Source organism: Zonotrichia leucophrys, chromosome 5 (assembly GCF_028769735.1).
Source record: "Zonotrichia leucophrys gambelii isolate GWCS_2022_RI chromosome 5, RI_Zleu_2.0, whole genome shotgun sequence".
Taxonomy (NCBI): domain Eukaryota; kingdom Metazoa; phylum Chordata; class Aves; order Passeriformes; family Passerellidae; genus Zonotrichia; species Zonotrichia leucophrys.
The window spans coordinates 4,975,865-5,003,238 of NC_088175.1; the positions used below are offsets into that span (position 1 = coordinate 4,975,865).

Consider the following 27,374-nt stretch of genomic DNA (forward strand, 5'->3'; position numbering starts at 1 on the left):
CAATGGGAGAGGAAATGGCTGGAAGCTGCACCAGGGGAAGTTGAGATACTAGGAATAATTTCTTCACCAGAAGGGTTGTCAGGCAGCTGAACAGGCTGCTCAGGGAGATGGTTGAGTCACTGTCCCTGGAGGTATTTAAAAGACAAAGCAGCTCACAGCTTAATCCTAGCATGGTCCAGTGTATGCTGATACTGGTTTTGGGTGACAAACACTAAAATTGCATGTTCAGAAAACAGTTTTAACTGTGAATTCACAGAAGCACGATCGAAACCTTCCATTTGAATTCCCACAGCTCCCCCATGCCAAATAACACATATCTGCATGATGAGGCACATTAACTCATCTGACATCGAACAGTTTTTTTCCTTGGATTAGTTTGAGTAGTGAATCAATTTCCTGATCTGGTTCAGCAGGCAGACACAAAAATGTCTGTGCTAATGGAAGTGAGCAGCTCAGAAAATGAAAATGCTTTTGATTGACCTCTACCCATTTAAAGCATATGTGAAACTACCTTAGGGATGTTCTACACAGGCTGTCAGAACATATGGCCATTAACCACCAGTCCACTGGGGCTCTGGTCTCCCATTCTGGGATATTTTCTTGTATTATCCAATTATTGTTTTACATCAGAACTACCTATTAAAGTGTGCATTCACATTGTGGTCAGAGCTTACATACTGTAAGATATGATTTACTGTAAAGCCCTGAAGAATTATATGACATACCCACTATAGTCTATTTCAAAAATTTATTTTCCTAAACATGGTATTTTGTAAATTTTTAATATATACCCTTTACAGTAATTGATGCAATGTAACATTCACAAATATTTTCAAAGTGTTGGCTATTATCTCAGCAAACACCATTAATCACTGTTTTCATTTACTAATAATATGTAAAACCACAATTCAGTGGCCACTTTAGCCTGATAATATCATAATTGTATGAAAAACACTGTGATCTGCTGCTATATCAGTAATTTATTTCATTTATTTCATTTTGCAGAAAATTATTATAGCTGATGTGGACAAAGCTCTTTTTGCTCCAGCTGAAAAAAAGTCTGTGAACAAACCATATCATGTTTGGACATGAAAAATAGGTCAATGGCTACTGAGATGATGCTTCCAAAAGCAGAACCTTCCCTACAGCACAGCTTTAGGAAAACACTTCATCTGACAGCATACATTCTTTTTAACAAAATCCTCTTAGTAGGTACTGGATTAAAAAAAGTAATTTAACAGTATAAATGGATAGAGAGAAGATAGTGAGGAATGAGACTTCTTTTAATTTAAAAATGGCATAATATTTCAGGATTTCACTTGAACCAAGCTCCTTTCAATTGCTGTTACCTACCTGGAGGCCACAAAAACAACACTCAGACAAGTTATTTTCAGTGCTTTGGAGAAGCTGGTGAGAATAGCACACTTTTGGGGTTAGAAATTAACCAGGAGAAAGCAGTGCATGATTGTAGTAATGCCATTCTTCATGCAGGAGTTACCAGTTTTGTCTTCCACCAAGATTAAATGATGGGTAGCACATTTGTTAAATTGCTCAGCAATTAAAACATTTACCAACCATGGATCAGAGGAGCTCCTGTCCAAGGGAGGCACATTTCTCTTAATTAAAAAAAAGAAAATCTAAGAAGATCCTATTGCACAGCACTTTATATGAAATCATACCTTAAATCTTTATGAAAAATAGCAGATAATCACACTGTAGAGAGGATTATTCTAAATTGATTGCATATATACTCTCAATTCAAACTTGTTTCTTCATCCCTATTGTATTACTTATGGATAGCTACTGCCCCTGACAGGCAACTGCTGCAAAATGAGGAGTTTTTGTCCTTATATACCAATATAGTTAGTGGAGACATCATTCTGAGACCAGACTTCAGGTGCAGCACACAATCTCATATTATTTAGCAGCCATAAGTCTATAGTAAAAACAGGACACTCATTACCCATTCCATCTGACATGAACAAGGAAGAGCTTTTAAATGTTTTCTTCGTTGTGTTTTGGTGGAGAAATATTTTAGATACTCCTGGAATAAAGGGTAAAGGAAATCTACATACTGATTATAAATTAAGACCAGTGTTGACTTTTATTTACATAGTTGTACAAACAAATTCAAGTAATTATTGCATCAATCATTCAGATTTTGAACATTACTAAAAACCACAATTTTATAACATGCAGTGTTGCATTCTTCATGGAGCTGTGATTACTGTTCTACATTTCTCTTTCTCCCACGAAGCCACCTCAGAGCTCTCATCAGTGCAACTTGTCCCATGAGGAATGTGATCCTAAAGTTATGTTTATACCAATCTCTAGGATTCCAAAGCCAAGAAAATCATCAGCACACAGAACAAGAACAGGAAAAAAATACACAATTATATTAAAATATCCTTTGGCATTGCCAAATTGTGTTCTTTGTGGAAACCCTTTTCCTGCCTACTAAGAGTTAAATAACCTATGAAAAACTCTATGTGTATATCCACATTCAGGAACAGACTGCACATGGATTACATGGTTGCAACTGCATTTGAAATCAGGTGAGATACAATAGTTAAAACCATGTCTCATGTTTCAGAAGTAAAGCAGATCACCAAGCTATCTGGACTACATGCCAGTGCTGTACTTCAAGTAAAATTTGTTTGTGTGTGGATAAAGATGCCTGTGTTAAAAAGGGCAGAGTTGGTCTCATACAAGGGTGGCAAAAATAAAATCCAATCACACTTCAAAGGCTAATTGTATAACCCAACATTACCCTTCTACTGCAGTATCTTTTAAAGATAATGCCTTTAATATTGTTAGTCTATATCTTTAAATAATTTTTTATTAATCATGCACTGCTTCTGGAACCAATTAAAATTATTCACAGTATAGGCTGCATCAGCCCTTTTTGACCTCTGCAAACTTGCTTCAAATTCTTTGCCCCTATTACAAATTAAAATAACATCAAATTTTTTTTCTAGTTTCTAATAAGGATCTCACTTCCATGTTGTAAAATGCTCACAAGAAGCAATAGGATAGAATAGAATTCTGTAACTAGAACACTAGGATTTAGGTCTTCTCCTGAGATGTCTGGGGCAAACCTTGCATGCACAGATCTAACATAAGCCTGAGATAGCAGCCTCTCAGTGAGGACAGCAGCCAAATTCACACTGACAGGCAGCACTGAGCTACCCCTTCAATTGTCATGTTAAATAAAAGTATCATGCTAGCATTGCAACTGTTTCTTTTCCCCTTTCACCTTTAATTTCCTATATCCTTCTTGAATTTTTTCCAAAACTGAACTCTATTTCCAGTCTAAGTACCCTGAACTAAATATTCAAGGCATCTATGCACAGTCATTGCTTCAATTTTAACTACATTTTAGGAGTTGCAACACTTCAGCTGCCAGTTTTCAGGCCAGCTGGCAATACTGCAAAAGAACATACAGCTAAATGCATCAACAGATTTTTATAAATATGACCCCTCAAAATCAGACTGCCTGTAAAAAGCTCTGCTGTTTTCAGGGCTGTGCAGTTCCACTTTGAAACTACAACAATGCAGCTAACACAACCTGATTTTCCAAGTCAGCAGCAAGGAAGGTCATCTTTAAGCACAAAGCCTGAATTTTCTTCCCCTGAAGATGGGAGGCTATCCTAAAGTCACTACAACAATGGCAACTGGAAACCAGTTCTAAGAGGAACTATTTGCATTCCCACTTATCAATTATAGGCAATGTATTGGCAATCCTTTCACTAAAAACAATTCCTTACTTTGCATCTTTTCATGCTGTTGTTCTGGATTATGATGAGGTTCCCCCTGCCCCTCCATGGGCAAGTTAAGATGTGTAGATTTAAATATTTGTTAGTTAAATTGTTCTTACAGGATTTTACAGTGTTTTGTGGTTTATGTACAATATACAAAGAAACTCAAGCTACCATTGGTTACAGACCAGCTGCAGTGATGGCAGAACTCTCACTAGCATTATGCCATGAGGAACCCAGTCACACCTGATATTTGAGCCCAATAACCTCCCAATCCAGTACAGACAGGAAACTGCAGCTGTGCTTTCACATTCAGTGGTCAGCATTGCTGGATTAAGTGCTGTCTTCCTTCACCTTCCCATTCCTCCCTCACTTCTAGCCCCTTTTCAAGTGTGCACAGCTACCTGCAGGGGTATGTGAGTTTGCAAGTCATTTTTCACCCCTTTCAGATCCCCAGTCCAGTTTATTGAGTTGTTGTACACACAGTAACACTGAAACAAGGCAGGAGATGCTCTGAAGAGTTGGATGTGGGCTCACCAAGCTGCAGCTGAGGTTCTACCCAGGACAGGTGATCAATTTATGCCTTGTCAAACTCAAAAGCTGATCACTTTTTTTTACTAGAGACTTGCAAAACAACAGACCCAGGATTATTAAATATTACTCCCATGAAATGATTGTCCTTTGAGATAAATCACATTTACTTGTCCTTATTTAAGAGTCAGCTAGAATCTGTTATACAGAACTTTCAAGTGGTCTATTTGCATATTTATCAGTTTCAATTAGCAGCATGAAAAGACCTGTGCCCTAAGATAAAATGTGCCTGATCTTGTCTCTTTAAATCTCAGACTTGAGCTTATCTTTCCACTAAAACAAAAATAAGCAGCAGCAGAACTCAAATGATAATGCAGATTTGTCAAATGCTAATAACAGCATTAAAAAAATAATTTTCCAAAATTACAGAGGTTTGTGCTGTTTTACCAATTACAGAAAAACCATTCAAATTTTAAACTTCATCTTATATCTTTCACTTAAACTGTAATGTATAATGGTCAACATAAACACTTTCTACATACCTGTTGTACTGCAAATGCTTTTTAAAATTTTTACTTAGAAAGTCCTTGTAAAAGTCAGCCATTTCTTCTGCACTCAGTGTTGCTTTTTGACCTGAAAATAGGTTTTGGTGTAACAAAGTCAAGGCAATTCTTTGGACCAAAACACTGGGTTCAGATGCTAGGTCTAACTCCTTGCTCCTACAAGCTTTCTGTGTAAACCTGAACAAGTTAATGCCTTTAACTTTCAACCTTTTAAGATTTATCTAGAGAGCACAGCAGATTAAAAATACTGATCATCCTGAAGCTGGCATAGTTCTTAAACCCCTATTACTTGTGGAAGTAATAAAGTTTATCAGCTCTTAGACTGTTTAGGGAAGCAGTGAGCCCCTATGAAAATGTGCATAGATCTAGGAGTATCTTCCTTTGAATAAAATAATTTCTCACAGGCTGAAGCCTAAAGAGTACCAATAAGAGCATTTAGTAACTTAATTTTCCCCCCTAAAGCAAGTCCATAAATATCAAAAGAACACTATCCACAACTGACATGGTATTTTCAGATGTAATTCTTTTTCTATTACTGTTAATAAATTCCAAGTAACTTCAGGCAAAAAGTTTATGTTCTGAGATATGAGACTTCCAAACAATCTAGCAGGCAATTACTTTGAGAACAAAAGATGATTTTGAATATGTCACTCATAACCAGAAAATAAAAGGTCCAGGAAGACCTGTGGCTACAGCACAAGATGTCTAATCCTGAGAACCAGCAAATATTCTCAACTCTACCAGACAATTCCTACACAACCCTTCTGGCACCAAATGTCCCTAAAATGACAGTCAAATTTCAGTGCCCCAGGGAACATGGATATGATGAGGGAAATGGAATTGCAATATTCAACTTGCCATGCTTCCAAAATGCATTTTAAGGCTTTTGAGATTGACCACAGAAATGTAAATTATTGATTGGTTCTATTTGTCATTATTAAAAAAAATTAATATACCACAATGTATTAACATACTATGGGATAAATTAACTATAAAACCATTTGAAAACTGCCAGGTTAATACTTACAGTTAATTTGTTTCTTCATACTGGTATCAGAAAACTGATTAATTACATAGGAAAGTAAGTTCTGTTCCAACTGTTTGTGTATATTTTTATTTGTACAAACATTCACAGCTGTATTATAGAATAGCTGACCAAGGCCATGCAGTTGATATAGATTTATTTTTAATGGAAGTATGTGGTCACTCTCTTTTACTTCTAGAGTATAAAAGCAAAACAAAAACCCCAACAAAACAGCAATGTAAAAGAAGTGGGTTTGAAACAACATAAATCTTAATTAAAATTACTTCTCAAGCAGTGATCACCAGAATACAAACAGAAAAGAAAAATAATGGTCTGTGACATACAGAACGTCAGAGCAGATGCTTCACTGAACTCAAACAGATCATTATTCTCTGAACAACGTGTTCAACCTCATACTACAATGCCCAATTCACCATTATTATGAAGGCATTTTGTTTCCATTTTCACACAATGAATTAGAGGGACAACTATTTTATAGCTACTGTGCCCAGGCAGAGACAGGCAGATAGCAGCTGCCTTACCCCCACTCAAGGAAAAATATTGTATTCACTGGACACACCATGGACCTGGAGCCAAAGACTGTGAATTTATCCCCCATCCATAACATGCACTTGAGGCAAATGCTCTGTGTGTTTATCTCAGGCAGCTCACCAGCTTAGGAGGTGTGAAAGTAAAATGTCCCTTCCTCCTCCTCAGGCTACACAATTATTACATTACTGGGCTAGGATTTCAGCACATTCCCTCAGGCTGCAGGGAAGGAATTAGGGGAGAACAGTGCAAGAGATGATCTGACCCCCACATGCACGTCTCTGAAAAGCTCCTTGTCTCTTTTATTATCACACTCCTGAAAACAGCTCTAAATCCTACCCCTAAGAGTAACTTGTGACAGAACACAAAGAGCTAACAAAATTCAAAGTTAAGCAGAATTCAGAATGCATCCTAAATTATTAACAAAGATCCCACTAACCTGATTCATCTCTCATTTCCAGACCCTTGGCTTTCAGTCTTGAATAAATAAATTCTTCTTTTTCCTAAAACATGTTTTTCCACATTAGAATGGGATGTAGTCAGTCCTTGAAGTTAACCATTGGTTTTAATTACATAGCAATGTGATGTTCAACACCCTTTGAAATAACTAGCAATACTTGTTATACTTGCAAGTGTCAACTGAACACTGTTCTTAGTCTAGTGAGTTAAACTGGTCACTTAGATCCTGCTACCTGCATGCATCAATTAATTCATGCAAGTGTCCTACTGATACTCATAAAACTGATTTGAGGAGTAAAGCTACAGCCAAACTTCAGTGTTGTTTGACAGAAGTCAAACTTTCAGTTTATAAAACAAACTGTGGAAATGTGCTGTACTGTATGACTGAGATTTTGAGCATAGAGGAAAACATGCAGCCTAAAAAATTAAAATTATTTAGACACAATAATAATTTGTGTGTGAGTTTTACAGACATAAAAACAGTTCTGTGGAATTAAAAAAAACCAAGCGTCATTTTTTCTGGGATCTTTGCAAGTTTTGAGAGGATATGATGTTCAACATCATAAACAATGGTGAATTACTGAACTGTTCTTCCAAAAATGCCACATTGGCTGGGAGATGCTAAAATCAGGAAAGATGGACTCACTTTAGCCTTGCTGGGATGTGCTGCCAGTGAAATGGGACATATTTACCCCCATTTAGTCTTGGTAATTACACCAAATTTCTCTCACTTATGACAAGAGAAAAACCAGCCATGAAATAATTTTCAACACCTACTCTAGCCACAGACAGGTCCAGCATGTCGGGCAGCTACAACTTTATACTTTCAGTGCAAGACAGCAAAAAGGCAAATACTCTATGCCACTAGGCAGCAAGAAAACACGGGGGATTTTTAGTTTTGTGCATTATTTAAATAAATGAAGGACAAAACCATCATTTCCCCCGTGACCCTGAGGGCGTTAACAGCGGGCAGAAGCGAGCCCCGCGTTTCGAGCAGGCAGGGCAGCAGCAGCGGCGCGGCCCCGGCGGGCTCACCTGGCGGAAGGCGCGGTTGTGCCGTGCCCAGAAGCGCTGGTTGCTGGCCTGCGCCTCCTGGCGCGCCTCCCGCAAGCGCCGCTCCAGCGCCGACTCCTCGGGGGGCACGTAGAAGATGACGGGGCGCAGGTTGGAGTGCTTGTCCGGGGGCCCGATCCAGTCGCTGTGCGAGTGTGGAGGGGGACGGAAACCCAGGCCCTGCAAACACAGACACAGCGCGTTACAAGCACCGCTGCGGAGCTGCTGAAGGACCTCGCAATGTGGAATAAATTCCCAAACGCCACGAAGCCTTAAAGCATGCAAGCATAGCAAGTTCAGAAATAAAGCACATTTATTTACTGTGACTGGGTACTTTTTTTTAATCTTTTGTTTGTTTGTTTTCATTTTTCTACCACTGACACTCTGTTAAAATATTTCACGGAGAGAACCAGCAAATGTATCCACGTTTTTTGCGGCGCTGATCTCTGCCCTCTGGCGACCAGTGCTAGCACCCGAGGGAACAGAGAAGCTGTGGCAGGGGAAGTTTAGGCTGGATTTTAAAGGCTCTTCACCCAGAGGGCTGAGGGTCACCGGAACAGACTCCCCAAGATCGGGTCACGGCCCCAAGCGTGACAAGCTCAAGGAGCTTTTGGACAACTCTCTCAGTGGTGCGAATCTTAGGGCTGTTCTGTGCAGGGCCACGAAACGGATTTCGGTGATCTTTCTGGGGACCTAGAAATTCATATTTTATAATTCTGTGATTTTAAGTTTTCCCCAGCCTGGCGTTCTTCCTGCATCCCTGTGCCTACACACAGGCGTGTGCCTGCCCCAGCCGGTTCGGAACATCTGGGGTTAGCCCACAGCCCGGCCCTCAGCGCCCCTCCAACACCCAACACCGGGGGCCTCGGCAAACACATCAAAACCAGAGGCCGCGGGAATCGCGGTTAGCTGCCGGCTGCCCCCGCCCCGCCGGCGTTACCGGGAGGCAGTCAGAGCGCTCCCCGCTCAGGGCTCCGCGGAGCCGGCGGCCCCCGAGGCTGCCCCCGCCACCCCCCGCCGGGTTTACCACGCTGTCCGGCCGCTCCCCGCGCTCCGCCGCGCGGCCGCTGCCGGAGGAGGCGGAGGAGGAAGCGGAGGCGAGGGGGTGGCGGCGATAACAGCCACCGGCCCGCAGCACCCGGGCGGCCGCCATGGCCCGGCGCTTTACGGCGCTGCCGTGCGGGGGCTACGGGCGGGGCGGGGCCAGGTCGGGGCCGGGCCCGGGCCCGCCTCGGCCTCCGCCTCCCTCTGCGCGGCCGGGCCGGGCGGGGCTCGGGCGGTTCGCGGCGCTCGGCCCGTGGCGCAGCGCCGGGCCGGGCAGCGGGTCCTCGCCGGGCGGCGGGTGAGTGAGTGAGCGACGGCGGCGGGTCGCGGGCGCCGCGCGGGTTCGCTGCGGGGCCGGTGGGGACGAGCCTCCCGCAGGTGCCTCGGCGGCGGCCCGGTGTCATTTCCTCTTCGCGCTGCGCCGGGCCCCATCGCGGGGGAGGCGGGAGGTTGCGGCCATGGCGGGGGCGTCGAGTTCAAAGAGGCACCACCAAGGTATGTGCGGGGACGGAGCGCTGCCCCGCGGCTGTGGCGCCCGAGGGCCGTCGGGTTCGGCCGCTGTTCTCCCCTCGCTCCGGGTTCTCCCTGGGCTGCGGGTGCTCTGTTTGTTCTGCGGCGGCTTCGGCTGCAGAGCAGGTGGGGAAGGCTGGGGCTGAGCAGCCTAGAGCTGGGCGTGCGGCAAATAAAGCGTCGCCCCTGCGGCCCGGCCGGGAGAAAGGTGTAAAAAAATTGAAGGGTTGCGAAATATCAGCTGAGCGGTTTATTCGTATTGGTGAAGGTACTTAAAATAGCTGTAGTGCTGAAGTGCTTCAGAATGTAGAAGTTGCAATGTGTGCTCGTGTAGCACTTAAGCAAGTCTTGTTCTCGTTTTCCTTGTAGTTCGTCAGAAGCCGGACGGGGGAAGAGGAATGGATATGGGTAACCAACACCCATCCGTGAAACGGTTACATGAGATACAGAAACAAGTCAAAGAGATCGAACAGCAAGTGGCTGTCTTCAGCGGTCTGTCCACCGACCGAGATTACAAGGAACTGGAAAGAAACCTTACAAAACAGCTTTTTGAGATCGATTCTGTAGACACCGAAGGGAAGGGGGATATCCAGCAGGCCAGAAAGCGAGCTGCCCAGGAAACTGAGAGGCTGCTGAAGGAACTGGAACAAAATGCAAACCATCCGCGCAGACTGGAAATAGAGGCTTTATTCAAGGAGGCACAGGCTCTTGTGGAACGCGAAATCACACCTTTTTACGAAGGAGGAAACGGTATAAGTGATGAATTTGAAGAAGGCATTCAGGACATTGTGCTGAGGCTTACCCAGGTGAAAACTGGAGGGAAAATTTCTCTACGCAAAGCAAGATACCGGACTCTGACAAAGATATGTACTGTCCAGGAGATTATAGAGAATGCTGTGAAGAAACAGCTGTCCCTGCCACTCTCTAATGATGTTCATCCTTCTGTCTCCAAAATTAACTCTGTAATGTGTGAGGTGAACAAAGCCAGAGGAACTCTCATTGCGCTTCTAATGGGAGTGAGTAGCAATGATACCTGCAGGCATCTGTCCTGTGTGCTCACAGGCCTCATTGCTGATTTGGATGCTTTAGATGTCTGTGGTCGCACGGAAATAAGAAACTACAGAAAGGAAGTAGTAGAAGAGATTAATAAATTACAGAAATACCTGGACTTGGATGAAGAAGCAAATTCTACTCAGGCTTATGATTTGGCAAAAAATCAGTCCATTCTGAAAATAGAAGAGATCCGTAAGAAGATGAAGGAAGTTCATTCCTTACTTCTAAAAACAGAGAATGCCTCTGATTTGTATCTGGGATTGAAAGCAGAGTTGCAGGGACTAATTGCCCACCTAGATGAAGTGAGTCCAGGAAAAAATCCCTGTATTAGAGAGGCCAGGAGAAGAGCAGTAATTGAAGTTCAGACTCTTATAACATATATTGATTTGAATGAAGCGCTGGAAAAAAGGCAAAAGTATCCAGAGCAAACTGCTGTTGAACATCGTTGTCATAAAGCAGTTTGGACTGTACTTGGAAACTTGTCTCAAATACAGAAGGAGGTGATTTCATTTGATGGAAACAGAACAGATAAAAATTACATGAGACTGGAAGAACTTCTTACAAAACAGCTTCTAGCCCTGGATGCTGTTGATCCGCAAGGTGACGAGCGGTGTAAGGCTGCCAGGAAGCAGGCAGTAAAGCTTGCACAGAACATTCTTTACTATCTGGACATGAAAACAGATGAATGGGAGTACTGAAAGAGCCATGGCCTGACACAGAAGAACATTTTCCCCTTTGGCACCTTATGAAGATCATTGGCAGCACATAATAAAGTATTCTGTGCCTGCTGAAATCATGGAAATTGCATAAGCAGTTGACTTGGCTATATGTCTGCTATCCCACGCAGTCACCCACTTGCCATGGCAACTGTCAGTACACCATCAGCAATTCTGGTCACTGATATAAGCAAAGAAGTGCAATTCTTTGAAGGAATAGCTTAATACTTGATCAAATAGCTTCTTCTTTTTTTTTTTTTTCCTTCTCTTTTTCTTTCAATAGCCTTGTGCAATGTTCAGTGAATGCAGGTTTTTCAAAGACACAGAAACTTCCTTATGGTACAATACTGGCAAAACTATTTAGGAGACTGAACATGAAAATTAATATTAAGGCATGAGGCTCCATCCAGCAACTTCACAGCAGTCTGGATGTCCTGTTAATGTGCTGTCATGACATAAAGTACTAAGGGCAAAAAGCCTGCTGGCTTTTGGATTGTACTTGATTTATTCCATCCATCATAGCATCTAGATATCTCAGTTAATGGAGCTATAATGCCAGCTGCAAATTAGCATTTACATAGGCAAAGCCAATTATGTCAATTTTTGTAATACCTGAGCCCTTTGATTTGCAAAACCAGGTCTTTTGTTGGTGGAAATTCTTTCAAGTTGTTGCTTTAAGGTACTGAGACTTGGAGAGGAAAATCTGTACATTTATACCAAACAGATAAAGGGGATTTTGAGGATTTCAAACTGCCATCCATACACCCTTGCACTGAACTTTATGTAGTGGCTGCTTAGGTGTCTTTTTAAACTCTGCTGTTGTGTCTGGTTTTCACATTTGGCAAAAACACAAACAGACTTCACTTTGAAGTGAAATGTGCATTTTGGAATTATTTTTGTAAAATTAGGTAGCCAGCTATAAAGATGTCCCTAATGATGTAAGTATATGCTACATGGTCAGGTGTGGCTTGGAGCATGTCTTGGAAGGACTTGTGGCAAATGTCTCTCTCTGCAACTCATTCACTTATTTCAGAAGCTTCATAAATAAGCTTGCTTGTACTGTTGTATGCACCTACCTTTTTATTTGTGGCTGCTAGTGCCAATCACATTTCTTCTATAGCATGTTTTTTGGCATTTTTGAAAGCATGGCATTAAAATGATTTGAGTATATGCAGATATATGTAAAGAATATAGATATATATAAAGGTATATTCAGTTGTGGACAATTTGCACTCAGCTCTTTCAAGATGAACTAAGGAATTAGTATTCTATAGATGATGGTTTGCACCACTTTAAGGAGTAGAAACCATTTCAGATGTTACAATAAATATTTTTAAGATCTATTTTTGACTGATTAGAGAAGACAGTACTGTCTGTGAGAGACAAGTGCCTTTATGACACTGCTATCTTGCACCGTCATATGTAGATATAGGAACTCTTTACTGGCAGCTTGATACATTTGTAATCTTTGCAAACTGGATTTTTCAGGTATATATCTAATTCTACTGTAGTATATGTCAAGCTAACACAATACAACAGGTGACAGTTGCCCTATAGAGTCCTGAGAATGAGTATCAAATTTGGGAAATTCATATTCTGCTTAAAAACTGAAGTGTTGGTGTGGAGGTGGGGGACTTTGGGCAGGTCTTCTGTGCCTATTGCTACAAGAATAATATGTTTGTTCATAACATGCTATGAGATGTTGATTGAAGGCTGCATACCTTCAGAGTGTGAATAGATTTTGTTTGTGATTGTGCAGGTGATTGCTTTGCAAATCTGCTTGCCAAAACCGACGTAATGGAGTGCAGTGCCTAAGGCACGATTTGGCAATGACAGAATGTTTGTTGGAGGATTCTTCCTGCTCCTTCAGAGACACAACCCCGTGGAATTTAACTCTCCTTCACTAAAAAAAAAAAAAATTCCCCCAATTAAAATTCCAATCTCTGTTTGAATATTATGTGGCTAACACAGAATATTAATAATGTTATACACCTGAATTATTTTACTCATTTCAAGCTCTCTACATGTTTGAATTACAACTTGTGATTTGCACTTACATTTTTAGGAAAGATAAGGATTTGATATTGTAATGGTGTTAATAATTTTTCTTTAGTATTACTGTCGGGTCTGCAGTGGTTACTTGTAGTTTGTTTGAGCAGTTTAGTGTCTGTGTTCTCTGGCAGATACATGTAGTTTTATAAGCGTTTGAGCCTCTTATGTAAAAATGAGTAAGTATAGTTATCAGATCTGTCCTATTTTAAATGTGTCCTTTAGTTTTCCTGGATGGATTGTTATGCCTGCATCTCTAAGAATGCAAATGTGTAATGATAGTGTAATTTGGCTGACTGAGTAGAGTCCAGTAGCAAGATATTATGTGGATTAAGCTTCTTTCCTTTGTTCTGTACTCTTATAAATTGACTATTTAAATTTTGTGCTATAATCCTCATCTGGAATGGGTTTAATTCACAGTTTTTGCATGAATGAAAGTAATAAAATAGATGTGCTTAACAAGAAAAAAAAGGCAAAACAAAAAAACCCAAAAAACCAAAAAAAGAAATGCACAGGTTTCTCAAAAATTTGCTTTATGCTGAAGAATGTAATTTCTCTGTTTTTCATATCCAAAGATTGAGAGAGACACAACTTTTCTTTCCAATACAGCAGGCTAAAATAATCAACAAAATGTAAATGGACCAAATGGCAGAAGCCTGCATTTTTGTGCTATACTAAAATAGAATAACTTTTCTGTGTGCTGCGCTATGTACCTTAGAGCAAAATAATCGAGTGGATATTCTGGGGGAGAGGTAATCCTGCATCATGATTCCTATTTGTTAACCAAATTTCTTTTTAAACCTTCTTTTTAAGTTTTCTTTAGTTACTTCAGTATGTTTTTGTTGTTGTTGTTTGCCACTCAGAGTGGTTTTTCTGTGATTTTTCTGGATTTCTATATCACAGAAATCCAAATCTGTGGAGAAGATTTTTGTTAAGTACAATTTTAAAGTACAATCTTACCTTTTAAACTTAACAGAAGTCAGTGTCTGTGCTCCTAATGGTGTACCTGTCTTCAGTTATTGCTGTGTAGGAGTTGACATTTGTGTTCACAGATCCAAGATTAAATATTGCAGTGTTAAATTCTTGATTATTAATACAAATACATTACTGCTTTTTTTAGGTATTCATTTGAATGTTACGCCCTGATGCCTTTCTCTATTTATTTTTGAATGTGAGTTATCAGAATGTAAATTATTTTTGTCTTAGAGCAAGTGTTTTTATTAAACATAAAGACAGAAAGCTCTTTTTTTCCCCCCTCCTTCTTGAAAAGTTTGCTTTTTCACTGCTGTATTGATTAAAATAAAATTCTTTGTGTGGATACCACTCCTACTTGCTAAATCTGGTGCCTGTTGGTTTCTGTGCATTCCCCAGCAGCAGCTTTGCAGCCTGCAGGGTTGCACTTGGCTGATGGCTGCAGCAGTGCTGGTGGCAGAGTGCAGATCTTGCCACTTTGCCTTTGCAGGATGCTGCCTGAGCAGAGGAGCTGGTGAGTCTGATGGAGTGATTCTCTTGGTGCAAAGTCAGCGTGGATGGATCCCAGAGCCTTTAGCTGGGCTGGTTTTAGGCTGTGCACATGAGGCAGGTTCCCTGTGTTCCCTGGCTGCTCTGCTGGCTCCCTGTGTTTTTTTGAGGTGCAGTGAGCCACGTTACCGGCTCGCTGCTGATGGAAATTGAGAATTCTCTCTCTGCCCAGAAAGCTTTGTGCAGTTTCTGCTGCTTGGCCAACTTCAGTGAGTGATTGAAGTAAATAAGTCTCTCCAATAAAATGGGAGAAAACAAACAACAAAAATGGACAAGGGGGTTTAATGAACCAAACTGGCTTTCAGAAATGCATGAGGGCCAGGGCTGCTGCAAAATGAAGGGGTAGGTGGTGCAGCCATGGGCTAGGGAGCAAATCGTAACAATTCTGGTAGCAGCAAGTCATTAGATCAACTTGCAAAGTTAAATAACTGAAGGAGGAAAAAGGAAAGTGTCAACTATCAACTCCTACAAAGAACTAGGAATTTTCTGCTTCACTAATGGGGTGTGATGAAGGCAATACAAATGAATCATGTATGGAAAATAAACCAGTGGCTTTCAACTGCACTTTCATGATCATGTCACAAGAATCCTTAGAGAAGGTAAGGTTGGAAAAGACTGACTGGTTTTGTATCTTTGTACAAAGTACAATCATGTTAAAGTACTACACAGGCTCTGGAAAAGCCTTGCCCAGAAAATACTGAGTAAGAGCAGGGTTTATAAAGGTTGAATGTTCCCATAGGTAACAACTTCACTGTATGTTCTTTCCCTTTTTACAACAGAGCTTATTTGAAGGAAATATATTCTTCAAAGACCAGTAAATCCTCTGGGCCATGGCTCTAGATGTTGCTCAGCCAGCTGCTGACCAGTTTGTCTTGATTACCTGTTTACTTGTCAAAGAGAATTAACCTTGTAAGAATATTTTTTGTGTGTGTTTTGGTGCCTGAAATGGTTCAACTGGAAAACCACCATATTTTATTATACTATTATATATATATATTGCTATATTTCTTTTAGGTGTATCCTCTCCTTTGGAGAATTCTCAGCTGAGAATTTAAGGAGTGGAAGGACATTAGTACTGAGCTCATAGATTGAAGGCCTGGGGGTTCAAGCTGGCTGCCAGAAGGAGACATTTAAATGGCAGGATCCAGGAAAACATTCCTGCTAGAGGAGACTGCTAGCAGAGACACGACCAAATGTTTTTCAGAGCTGTGTGTCTGTCCCTCTGCTGCTGATGGGCTTTCATTGAAAAAGTGGATTCTTAATGGAATATTCCCCGAAACACTCTAGAGCTTTTTGTTTTAGATTAAACTGAGAAATTATGTTTAAAGCTTTTGCTGAGGTGTGGTGGGGTTGACCTGGGTATCATTCTGATTTGCTCCATGGAACAACCATGTCCACGATGTTTTCAGCTATATGGGTAGGCATGTACATGTCAGCTAAAAGCTGGTCGTTAGCTGAAGAAGCTGAGAGTGAGCTGGGCTTTTGTTGAAGGCTTTGCACAACACTTACCCATTCTCTACACAGCCTTTGGTTTGGGGACTGCCAAACACAGATGATTGCATGAGTTGCACTGCTTGACAGCTCAAAAAATAATGAGGGCCTTTTCTAATTCTCCAAACTCTTCCTACAGGACATAAATTGTTGCAGAGTTTGCCATTAGAAATGGAAAAGTACAATGAGTTTCTTAATTGGGCCATTTCTCCTCAATTAGTTTTGCCAGACAAACTTCTGTGCCACAGGAGTTCCTTGTGAAACCTGTATTTCAGGCAGCTAATCAGGAGCATCTCATGAGGGAGGAAACACCATGGTGGAGTGCAACGTCCTTAGCAAGGTCCAGTACACACACCCCAAACCAATCTGTGATCATGGCCACCAAGAGTGCAAACCAAAGAAGCAGAGAAACAAGAAAGGCTGGAGGAAAACAAAACAAAAAACTAGTGTAGTTGTCAGGTTTTACCAACTTAATTTAGTTTTATGACAAGAAAAGCAAGCAAAGCAAAGCTGCCTTTTGGCTGGGTGCAGTTGTACATTGTCTACACCCTGCAGTTCCACATTGTTTTCCACCCTATGTCACCCTAAGTGCTCCTCCGGGGCACGATGTAGGTGATGGGGGTTAGCCTTGGAGTGCCCTGGGGCCAGAGGGTGCCACCCATCTCCAGGGATACCATAATTGCCTTCATTCTCTCTGAAATGTGTGGTGTGGCAACTCCTAGCACACAGAATATCAGCATGGCTTGCACAAGGCAATGTGCAGCATGAAGGTGATACTCTGTAATAAAGTAGTAATTGGAAGGGGTTGTGTAATAACTGCTAGCAAGTCTGAGTAAGATATCTTTTGTGTGTTTATGCTGAATTTATTAGGTTTTTAAAGAAAATTCTTCATAACGTTTCATTCAAATCAACCTGGAGCCTGTGATCAAGTGTCTCTTGCTTACCTTCCAGAATGGCCCATGTTAGTACCACATGAAAAGGAGGTTTGAAGAGCTCCATGTCAGTGGATATTTATGAAGGGCCTCTGCTCACTTTCAGACAGGCAGTGAAACCCAGATTTTCCAAAACACTCAGCATCCAAAGTTCCCACCGTGACAAGTAAGGGCATGTTTTGAAAAGGAGCCCATGCACAGACCCAAACACTGTCATTTCTTGTCACAGACAACCACAGGATCATCCCTGCAGCTAATCAAGAAGCCACTTAAATGGCTTTGCCTCATTTCTCCAGTGAAAGGTTGTTCCAAAGCATCATTGCTGTGAGGACTGAGTAACCTTCTAATTTCCAGCATAAACATATTCATGAGAAGCTTTTCATCTCCCCTAGCGTGTAGTCTGCAATATATTTATAGGCCACAGCTGAATTTCCTCTCAGCTCTGGATTTGCTTGGCTACCAAGCAAATACACCCAAACAGGCTGAGCTCCTTTGAAAATCTCTATTCTCTGAATCCAAAACAAATTATGACTGGCACTTTGCATTTTTTTCAGGAGTTTTTCCAGTTCTGACAAAAAACTTCCAACTTGGAGTCCATACATGTACACTGTTGGATGTATTGTTTCAAAGGAAATAGAAAAGAAATTTTAGTATTAGGTCTGTAGCACTGCAATTGTGAATTACTTGTTTTCAGTACTTTCTTCACGGCATTATCATCATGCCCAGCTTGCTTTGCCATTTGAATATTCTAGCAATTGATAGTTTTGAGGGCTGAAGAGGATTAGGATCATTTTCAACCTCTGCCATGTTGGATGGTTTTGCATCAATAGTAGGTGTGTTGTTGTTTGAAGGAGCTATGTGGGAACCTCTCACTGACCATTTCACTCAACTGGAAGTGTGAGTTTACTTTGGCAGGTGCAATAGATTAAATAGATTAAAAAGTTCTTTGCGGAGAGTCCACTCCAATTCATGGCAAAGGTCTTTGAAATCACCAGTCAAAACAGGAGATTGCTTAGTAAGTGTGACCATAGTGTAGAAGAATGATTTGCATTGCTGTCACATATAGATAGGTTCAAATTTTCATTATTAAGAGTACTAAAATCTCAAGAAAAAATATCCAATAAACTCAAAAACAGCCTACTGTGCATTTATACACAAGTGAACATTCATATGAGCTGTGCACTGTGGTTTTCAGCCTTCTTCAAATTATAAACTCCAAAAAATACATGTGGCTAATTAAAATCTGCTGACCATTGTTGCCTTTTGGGAGCTTCTGAAAGTGCCAGGGATCACTAAGAGTCTGCAGAATACTACCTGGAAAGATTATTGCCATGCAGTAAAGCCAGTGGCTGTTTCAGAAAGCCTCAGAATAGCCTCATTTCAACTCAGTGTTTTGGAACATTTCTCAGCATCCCTGTTTTCAAAGCAGAAGCCAATTTATTGTCTCCTTTGTTTCTACAGAGCTATTGTGTTTCTGCTGTATTTGTCTCTGTCTTTTCATTTATAACCATTAATTCAGTTTTGTGGCAAATTTCATCATATCTGGTCCATCTTGTTTTTCCCAAGCACGAGTTTCTTCCCAAGTTACTAATTATTTTGTGGGCATTGTTTCCACCACTTCACTGATGGCTGAGCTATTTCTCTGTCCTGGTACAAACCTCACAGCTGACATTTTGGGTGCATTTCTTTGGAAAAGATAAATTTTCCTCACTTGGTCAGACCTGGAGACACTGGAAAAATACATGTTCTCCACATGAGTTACTGTGCTATGGATCTCTGGGACCCAGGTCCTGGTAGTTGAGAAGAAGCTGTTTGAGTTACAAGGCAGCTGGGAGGATTTTAATGAGCTTCATTCCTTGCAGAGAAAAAGAGAATGTTAGGAGGCTGCAGCAACAAATGAGAAACCATGAGGAGGTAGAAAAACAGCCAACAAGGTGACTGAAAATGCTGATATTGCTGATATTCTCAGCTGGTGGGAGGTAGGAGACAAACTGGAGAATGGCATGGGACTCTGGGAGGCAGCAGGACAGCAGGGCAGGTCCTGAGACAAAATCCAGGCTCTGCCAGGAGTCCAGATCAAAAGGCAAAGCTGGTGCTAAAGCAGGTCTGAGGGCAGGCCAGGAACACAGCCAGAGGGTTGGGGGCAGGGCCCCAGCTCCAAATAATAAAAGCTTCCAATCAAAGGTGCCAATGTTTGAGACAGACTCTGCTAAGCAGTTAGGGGACCACAGGGTAAGGTTAAACCATTGGAAATTTGGTGTTGGTCTCAGGTCATAAGGATGCATTCCTACAAATCCAGAGAGCAAAGTCAGCTGCTGAATACCTCAGGTACCTGAGTGTGGAAAAGGTCTGGACCTTCAGCAAGTGTGCAATTTCTGATCACATGATACAAAATTAGCAACACACCTGTACACCCAAAGCTCATGATGCAATTGCATTCTGACTTCCTTACCATGGGATGATGTTATTTGGGGTGATAATTTATAGGATGATGATTTATAGGATGATGCTATTTGGGATGATGATTTATAGGATGATGCTGTGTGACTGAGGACTAGCACATGCAATATTTGTATTTAATGCAAGGCCAGTTGAGCTTGACTCACTGAAGCTGTACAGAGCTTCATGTAGAAATTTGAATGGTTACTTCCAGTACCCATTTCAGTTTTGACACTACCTCACAGAGAGCTTTCTGGAGCATTTCTAGCGATCCCTATGGTATGGACATAAAGATGATGAAGATGTTCCTAGAATGCACCAGAGACAATATCTCCATTACAGAAAGGGAAATATTGCTGTCATTGCACAGGGGAATAAGGAACCCACTTTGAGATATCATACTCACTTTTGGTCATTCCCTCTCAGGGAAAATTAATGACCACAAGAGAGGCAACACAGACCAGAAGAGTGAAGAGCCTGCTTTAGTGGAAGGCAGTAAAAGAGCTGGGTTTTGTAGTCCAGAAAAATGAAAACTGGAGAAAAAAATGTAAGATTGTTCTGTCTAAATAGGTCAAGTATCAAAGATGAAAGAACAATTACTTAAGCTAATGGATGGTGTGGGCAAAGATACAAATAGATGGAAACGAGCCAGCATGAAAATGGGAAAAAAAGGCAGTTTCTGAAGGAAGCTATATGAGATGTTGCATTGACTTGATTACCCCAAAGATACCTTGAGTCCTTGAGTATCTGCCTTCTTAACTCTTCTGTGGATGTGCTAGCATATGTCACATATTTCTTATGTCACATATTTCTATTTAGCTTACCCTGCTTTGGAAATAATGCCCAGTTCAGAGTAGCTGTAAGGTTCTGTTAAATTCTTACAGACAAGAAGCCATCCTATGATGGTAATGCAGCTAAGTAACAAATCTTAAAATGTTATTCAATATTTCTTTTGAAATTCCTTATTCCATATCTGGCTCCACATTTATATAATTTTCTGCAAATAATATAAATCCTACTCTGAGTATACCATGACTAGCTTCATCACAGCCTCAGCAGATTTCACTGACATTGGTGAGCTTGATTTCAGAGCACCCACGGGAAGTGCTGAGGGCTGTTATTATTCCTTGCTCCTAATTGGCTTTGGAGACAGTTGGTGGGAGAGGCTGCACCATACCCAGTATGCAGGCTGTTAAAATTTAGATGATCATCTCTCAGATGCCTTCACTGTCTGTGTGGGAGTGCACTTTTCAGGAGCCCACGGCCACCAAATGAAGGCATTTTTTCATAGGAAGATGGGAAGCAGAAGTCTGGCAGACATTAAATCACAGAATAAGTGACTTAGACCCCAAAAGAATTAGTAACCTGGGAGGGATGTAAGGAGAGCATTTAATGAAAACATTTGCATTAAGAGAGGATTTATATCAACAGATCATGAGTGACCAATATCTGTGTAACCTTCTCAGAGAATCCACATACTCTGCTGGCAGCCTGTTCTAGCTCTTTATTTCTATAATTAGCAAGCTTTTTCCTAACAGCTTGACTCTTCATCTAAAGATTTAAATAGTGCTGATTTTTTTCTTCTTACTCCATCTTCATGAGTCTGGAGAGTAAGTAATGGTTAGTAATAAATAACTAATCCTTTATTATTCACAGAAAATAGCTGTTTCCTCAGCTCTCCTTTTAGCAATTGCTTTTATAGACTAAGCACCCAAACAGCCTCAGTATTCCATCACAGAATAACCCCACGTTATTTACATTTCTGTTGCTGAGGTGTCTCTGCCATATATGCTCACTATTTCTTGAAGTACTATTCCCAAAAATGGACACAGGACTGCAGCTGGGGAGTCATTGACAATTAGTAGCATGGCATAATTGCCTTTCATATTTTAGCTATTACAGACCTATAAATACAGCCAAGAACCCCTTCCTTGCAGGAGCATCACGGAGTTGAGTCACATTCAGCACAGGATCCTGCATAAGCCCAGACCTGTGTGATCTCTCCCATCATGTGCAGGACTCCTGGCACTGGTTCCTGTCCCTGGCCTGCCCACAGCAAGGGGGAGAGCTGTGCTGGGCACATTTCAGCTTTTTCATCTGAAACCTCCCAAACATCTTCTGAGGAAAAAGAACTGCTCAGAGAGCTAACAGGGCACTTCAAGAGGTGTCCACAGTCACTAGAAACTTCATTTTGCTAAACCTTCTCCTCATTCCCACACCCTCCCTTAGTGTTACATGTTCAGCTGCTGAAAATAGGAGTGCCTTCTGCTTTCTGGCATGCTCATCTGCTCCTGCAATCCAGAGCACTCTCCTGGGGTTTTATGGGCTTGTGTAGCTCTTTGGCAATGGACATATTCCCTTCCACACAGTCTGGATTATGGTAGACAGGGCATTGTATCACTTGCACTAGTGATTGCCAGGCTGTGTTTTAAGGAGAAGCTTGCTCTGTGTACTCTGTATTTCAGATTGGTGTTCTAGCTTGGAAGGGAATGACATTTAAAAGGAAAAAAGATAGATGTAAGTGGCAATCATTATTACAGGCATGGGAATAATCTGTTGATATCTGGCCCTGAGCTGCTGGTTCCTGGGTTAATGATGAGATATTAGTATTTATTCAATACCCAGCACAGTGAGGAATTAGACTGGTGACCCTGGGGAGGAGGGTGGATGTCTGTGCATGACTTCAGCACCTGCCTCAGTCTGAACCGGAGTTTCCAGCCTGACTTCAGTGTCCTGCCACAGCTCCAACCCTGGCTGTGTCTGCATAGAGGGCAGACACAGATAAGCCACCATTGCAGAGATAAGCCACCACAACTGACAGCAGAGCAGCCTCTTCTCACAGGTCAAGCAGGTCACAGACCCTCAACCTGTTTCCAGTATGATTTTCGAATGTAAATATTGGGATGTCAGCTTTGGTCTCTCCAAGGCCTTTCCATGGGATTCTCACCTTCCTGCTCAAATGCCTGCTCTGCAATTCCCACTTGTGATTGCCAGCCTTAGCTTAATCCCATACTCTCCCTCACATGAAGTCATCTCGTAGGAAGAACCTCCTTCCCTCCTCCCACTGTGGATGCAAAGGGCATCAGCCCACCTGGAGAAGCACAGGACTAAAAAGGCAACACCATCTCTTTTTGAGACTCAAACTGAGAAGACTTTGTGCAGGGAAAATCCTCTGTCTGTGGATGAAAGCAACCCCTTCCCTGACATCAAGGAGTTAAAACACTTCACTTCTTTGCAACAGGCACTTGGATGTTTCCAGGCATTGTATGAGCTGCTGGGTGTGTTGGGAGTGTCTGCTGTCTGCCGGGACCATTGTTCTTTCCTTCAAGGCAGCACATCACTCTGCTGTGGGATATCTCATCTCTCCTCCTCCCTGTAGGTGGAAAACCCACCCTGACAACACTTTGCAGTGTTTTGTGCTGCTCCTTGATTTTCCTTCTGATTTGGTACTTGCTGTGACCTTTAAATCTCACCAGGGTGGCTCCACTTTGAAACCACATGGTCCCTAGGTCGAGGTGTCACTGCAGTTTGGTGGAAATAGGTTTGTATGGGAAGGAAGGGGGAGGCACAGCAGCAATTTTCTATTTCTGTACATTGCTCCAGATCCTGGAGCCTCGCAGGGTCTGAGAAATTCCATTTCTTCTCTGCTTACCCATTTTGTCTGACATAGTCCTGTGCTTGGGCACTAGATTTGTGCCTGGTCCCCTAAATCTCATGAGGGTCTTGAAAGAAACAGGGCACAACCTAATCTGCTGCTTTCTGTCTATAACTGGAGTGCATGACGCACTTCTCAAAATAAGCTGCAGTACTCACTGGCTGCTGTGCTGTCACAGGGTGCAGAACAGGAAAAGCAGTTCCTCAGCTTTCATCAGGGCTTTTATTGCCAACCTGACTTGTCACTTTTCTGACTGAAAGCAGCAGGCTTTTATTTCTTTGTTGGCTTCACCTTTTTGCAAAACAGCTACAAGAAATAAAACAAACATGGCATTTTGGCAGTATGGGAAGTCAGAGGGATTATTGCACGAGGATTTGTAGGGAACAAGATTCAGCTCCTTCACTTGTCTAAAGAACCCTGACTTTCATTCCTAAACACATGGTTCTCCAAAGTTATCTGGAATGCAGTCTTGCAAAATCCTCAGCCTCTCCTCATTTCAAGTGGCCTGGCCTGTGCAGAGGGAGAGGAGAACCTGTCTGCCCACAGAGCCAGGAAAGCACTGGCAGATGTTTAGAGGGTGCAGATATGTCTCCAGCCACTGGTGTTAAATTCCTGAAGGGGTGAGGCTGTGAGGGGGCTGATAAATGGCTCAGACAGGGCACTACAGCTGGTCTCATCATGTCCCCAGTCAAGAAATGATTGTGATTTTCCAAAATTGAAACACTAAAGTGGAAGAAGATGCATGTGTCTGCATTTTTCAGACTGAGTATATTTCTAAAATACAACTCAACAACATAAATGCTGTCATGAAGGATTTTTTAAAAAGCCCTTCACAAATGTAAACATTAGGAGAAGCACTAAACAACTCAGTGAGCAGAAGGAGGTTTAGGTTAATAGAGCTCCTTTCAGAAAATATCATGACACTAGTGCTTAGCTAGCTTTTTTTCTTTTTTTTGGTCTCTCTGTTGTTTCTGGCTTATAAATGCAAACTCTGTTACTTCAGCCAGCAAAGTCATTTGAAAGTGCAAACCCATGCACAGGAGATGGCATAAAGGCCAGATGGTAACAGCACTATGACCTGCTTAGCAGAACAAACACTGCTTGGGACTGGGAGCTCTTACCTCAGGTCAATATGAACTGAAGACCCAACCTAAGACAGCTCTTACTGACCAAGAACACCCTATATTGATGATAAAATGATAGGAGATTTGCCTTATTACAACAACTAAAAATAAATATAAGCATGGCCAGAAGAGAAATGGGCCATAGGAAGGCTCAGTCAAAAATTTGATCCTGGCTTTCTGCTTGGTGTGTTCTTGTGAATCACAGTGTGCTGACCCCAGGGCTTCATTCTTCCACTCCTGCTAGTTTAGCATATGGAGAAGGGCAGCAGTTCCAGGAATTGCTGTCCACCTTGTTTGTATGGCAGGGCAAGCAAATGAAGGCAATGGGAGGCCTTGGTGGCGTGATAGCAGTGGGACACACCCAGGGCACCCTTCCAGCTCATGGGCTCTATCACAGGCAAACAGCTCCAGAGCTCTTGCTGTGAGCACAGCCCCTTCATGTGAGATCAGCCAGAGTGGGGCACGGGCTTGGGCACAGAGCTCAGCCCTGGGCACAGAGCTCGGCCCTGGGCACGCAGCTCAGCCCTGGGCACACAGCTCGGCCCTGGGCACACAGCTCAGCCCTGGGCACAGAGCTCAACCCTGGGCACACAGCTCAGCCCTGGGCACAGAGCTCGGCCCTGGGCACACAGCTCAGCCCTGGGCACACAGCTCAGCCCTGGGCACAGAGCTCGGCCCTTGCACACAGCTCAGCCCTGGGCACAGAGCTCGGCCCTGGGCACACAGCTCAGCCCTGGGCACACAACTCAGCCCTGGGCACACAGCTCAGCCCTGGTACACAGTTCAGCCCTGGCCAGGCCCTGCTGAGCCCCTCCAAGGAGCAGAGCCATCACTCACAGCCCTGCACAGGGCTGGCTGGCTCTGTGGGGATTGCTGCCTCCTCACTCTGGATGTGGCAAACACCACTTCTCTCACATCCCTCCTTTAGCTCATCAAGCCTCCTCCCAAAATACTCCCATCACCCTAGTCTCTCCCTGCCAACTGCAGTGCCCCACCTAAGATTGCTGACAACCAAGTTAGTCCTTGTGCTGGTTTTGTCCTTTAGATTCAAAATCACATCCTCCCCTGGGTCTGTTTGTGTTTATGTGGCAGTCTGTCCCAGCACAGTCTGTGTGGGGTTTCCTTGGGGTCTTTGTCTTCAGGCATGTGGGCACATTTCAGCAGCCTGCACGTTCCTCAATAAACAACTTTCTCACTGTTTCTCCAAAGGTCTCTCATGTCTCACCAGAAAGAGCTTTATCTGTGCACTAATTCATTCCTGGCTACTTTGCCTGCTGTGATCCCTGCTCCATCTGTGTGAGTTCAGGCTGCGTCACAGTGCCCACCCAGACAAATGATCACTCACACAGGGGTGTTCCTGCCCTCCCCTGCATCCCCACTGCCCTGGGAGAGCCCCAGCCTTGCCAAAAACCAGCCTGGCTGCGCACAGACAATGCCCAGGGCACTGAGAAAAGTAAATCCTCTTGCTCCTCCACAGGAGGCTGGAACAGTGCCCACTTTCTCTGAGATGCTGAATCTGAGCAGGTAGGTGTGAGAGGTGCAGATGCTCTGACAGGAATGTTTTGTCAAGAACCAGCCCTACTGTCTGGAGACGGCGCCAGAGTGTTGTGTTTGCTGTTTCTGACTCAAAGAAAGGGATAAAAATAGGCTGGTACAGGGCTTTCCACAGAGGGTGTACTGCTGTCACACTGGTACCAGCACACAGCACTGCTTAGTCTTCATTATTTGTTGATATTGCATTCCCTAATTTTTTACCCCAGCAGTGTCCCCCCTCTCTAGCCCAGTATCTAATGCTTGAAGCATGGATTTTTCTTTTGACCTTCACAGCAGAGCGCACATACCTGGCACCCTCCTGATGAGGTGAATCCAAATTTAGAAGCATTGCCTTGTGAAGCAAATGACTTTTCATTTGATGAGAAGCACCTGGCTGAATAGCTGAGTGCTGGTTTCCTTCTAGACCTTTCTCAGAAGCAAAAAGCAGCTGTTATCCTTGTGCTGAGTAGTCTCAAACAATATGAAAAAACTGGTAGTTATTGATCTCCTGTAGTTAACTCCACAAATTTTGCCAGTAAGCAGCAGAATTTTTTTAACATCCCTGAATAAAAGCTAAGAAGGGAGGCAGCAATTTTCCATCTCTCTGCCAACACTGATCTGCCTCAGGGACTTGGCAGGACAGGTGACAGGCAGGGCTGACAGACCTGTCTGCAAACAACAGGAGATGGTAGAAGGTCATTTAACACATGGGAGGAGAGAAAGCTGCACTCACCCTCTGCTGCGGGCACCAAGTGCTTGTGGCTCTGGGCTCAAGAGAAAAATCCACATTCCCTGCTTAGCCAGGGAGCTTCTGAGAGCTCTGGTGTGAGATAGAGCAGCCTGGAAGTGGGCAGGCATGGCATGGCAGATAACCACTGGTTCACTTGTTTTCAGCAGTGTTTTCTGCAATGTCATGGTCCTTGTGCCCTGGGTTTTAATTCTCTGAGTGATGGGTCCTTCACTGTGCAAGCTGTGGCTCCATCTGCAGTCACAGAGCCAGCTGAGGATTTGTGCTTTTGAGAGCCAGGTAAGGAGACTGGCTGAATGGAGAGAGAGCAGAGCATTGCTTGTGTAGCTGGGATGGACAGGAAGAAGAGATCTGGCAAATGTCAGGGGACAATGATGAGGATGAACAACCAGCTAAAGCCAGGAAGAGATAAACAGGCTTTTCCTGGATTTTTCCCCATGACTGAAATCTGAAAGCATTCACATTTTTTATGTACTTCTGAGGAATAAACTAAAGGAATTTGGTACCTGCTCTCTGCTTTACATGTATTTAATTAGTTTTTGCCCATTCAGCTGCTAACAAACCAGCCAAGGCTCAGCCTGGGGGCCCTGCCTGCTCCCTGAGGACAGCAGCAGTGGCAGCC

General features: G+C 42.8%; 2 protein-coding genes across 3 annotated transcripts; one reads left to right on the plus strand and one right to left on the minus strand.

The window, feature by feature from the left end:
- Positions 1 to 2,085: 2,085 nt before the first annotated feature.
- On the minus strand, positions 2,086 to 9,131 carry LOC135448086 (cytochrome c oxidase assembly factor 8). Its single transcript, XM_064713564.1, has 5 exons — positions 8,965 to 9,131; positions 7,920 to 8,117; positions 6,865 to 6,928; positions 4,832 to 4,922; positions 2,086 to 2,330 (listed from the first exon to the last, which is right to left on the minus strand). Exons 1-5 carry the CDS (start codon positions 9,088 to 9,090, stop codon positions 2,225 to 2,227), a joined length of 585 nt encoding a protein of 194 aa, XP_064569634.1. The 5' UTR covers positions 9,091 to 9,131; the 3' UTR covers positions 2,086 to 2,224.
- A 37-nt stretch (positions 9,132 to 9,168) lies between these two features.
- Positions 9,169 to 13,780, plus strand: BAG5 (BAG cochaperone 5). 2 transcript variants are annotated; one of them, XM_064713563.1, is made up of 2 exons: positions 9,169 to 9,279; positions 9,861 to 13,780. In XM_064713563.1, the coding sequence occupies exon 2, from the start codon at positions 9,890 to 9,892 to the stop codon at positions 11,240 to 11,242; it is 1,353 nt and encodes a 450-aa protein (XP_064569633.1). In that variant the 5' UTR covers positions 9,169 to 9,279; positions 9,861 to 9,889; the 3' UTR covers positions 11,243 to 13,780. The 2 variants fall into 2 exon arrangements, with proteins under 2 accessions (XP_064569633.1, XP_064569632.1); XM_064713562.1 differs by lacking the exon at positions 9,169 to 9,279 and adding an exon at positions 9,333 to 9,476.
- Positions 13,781 to 27,374: the final 13,594 nt, after the last annotated feature.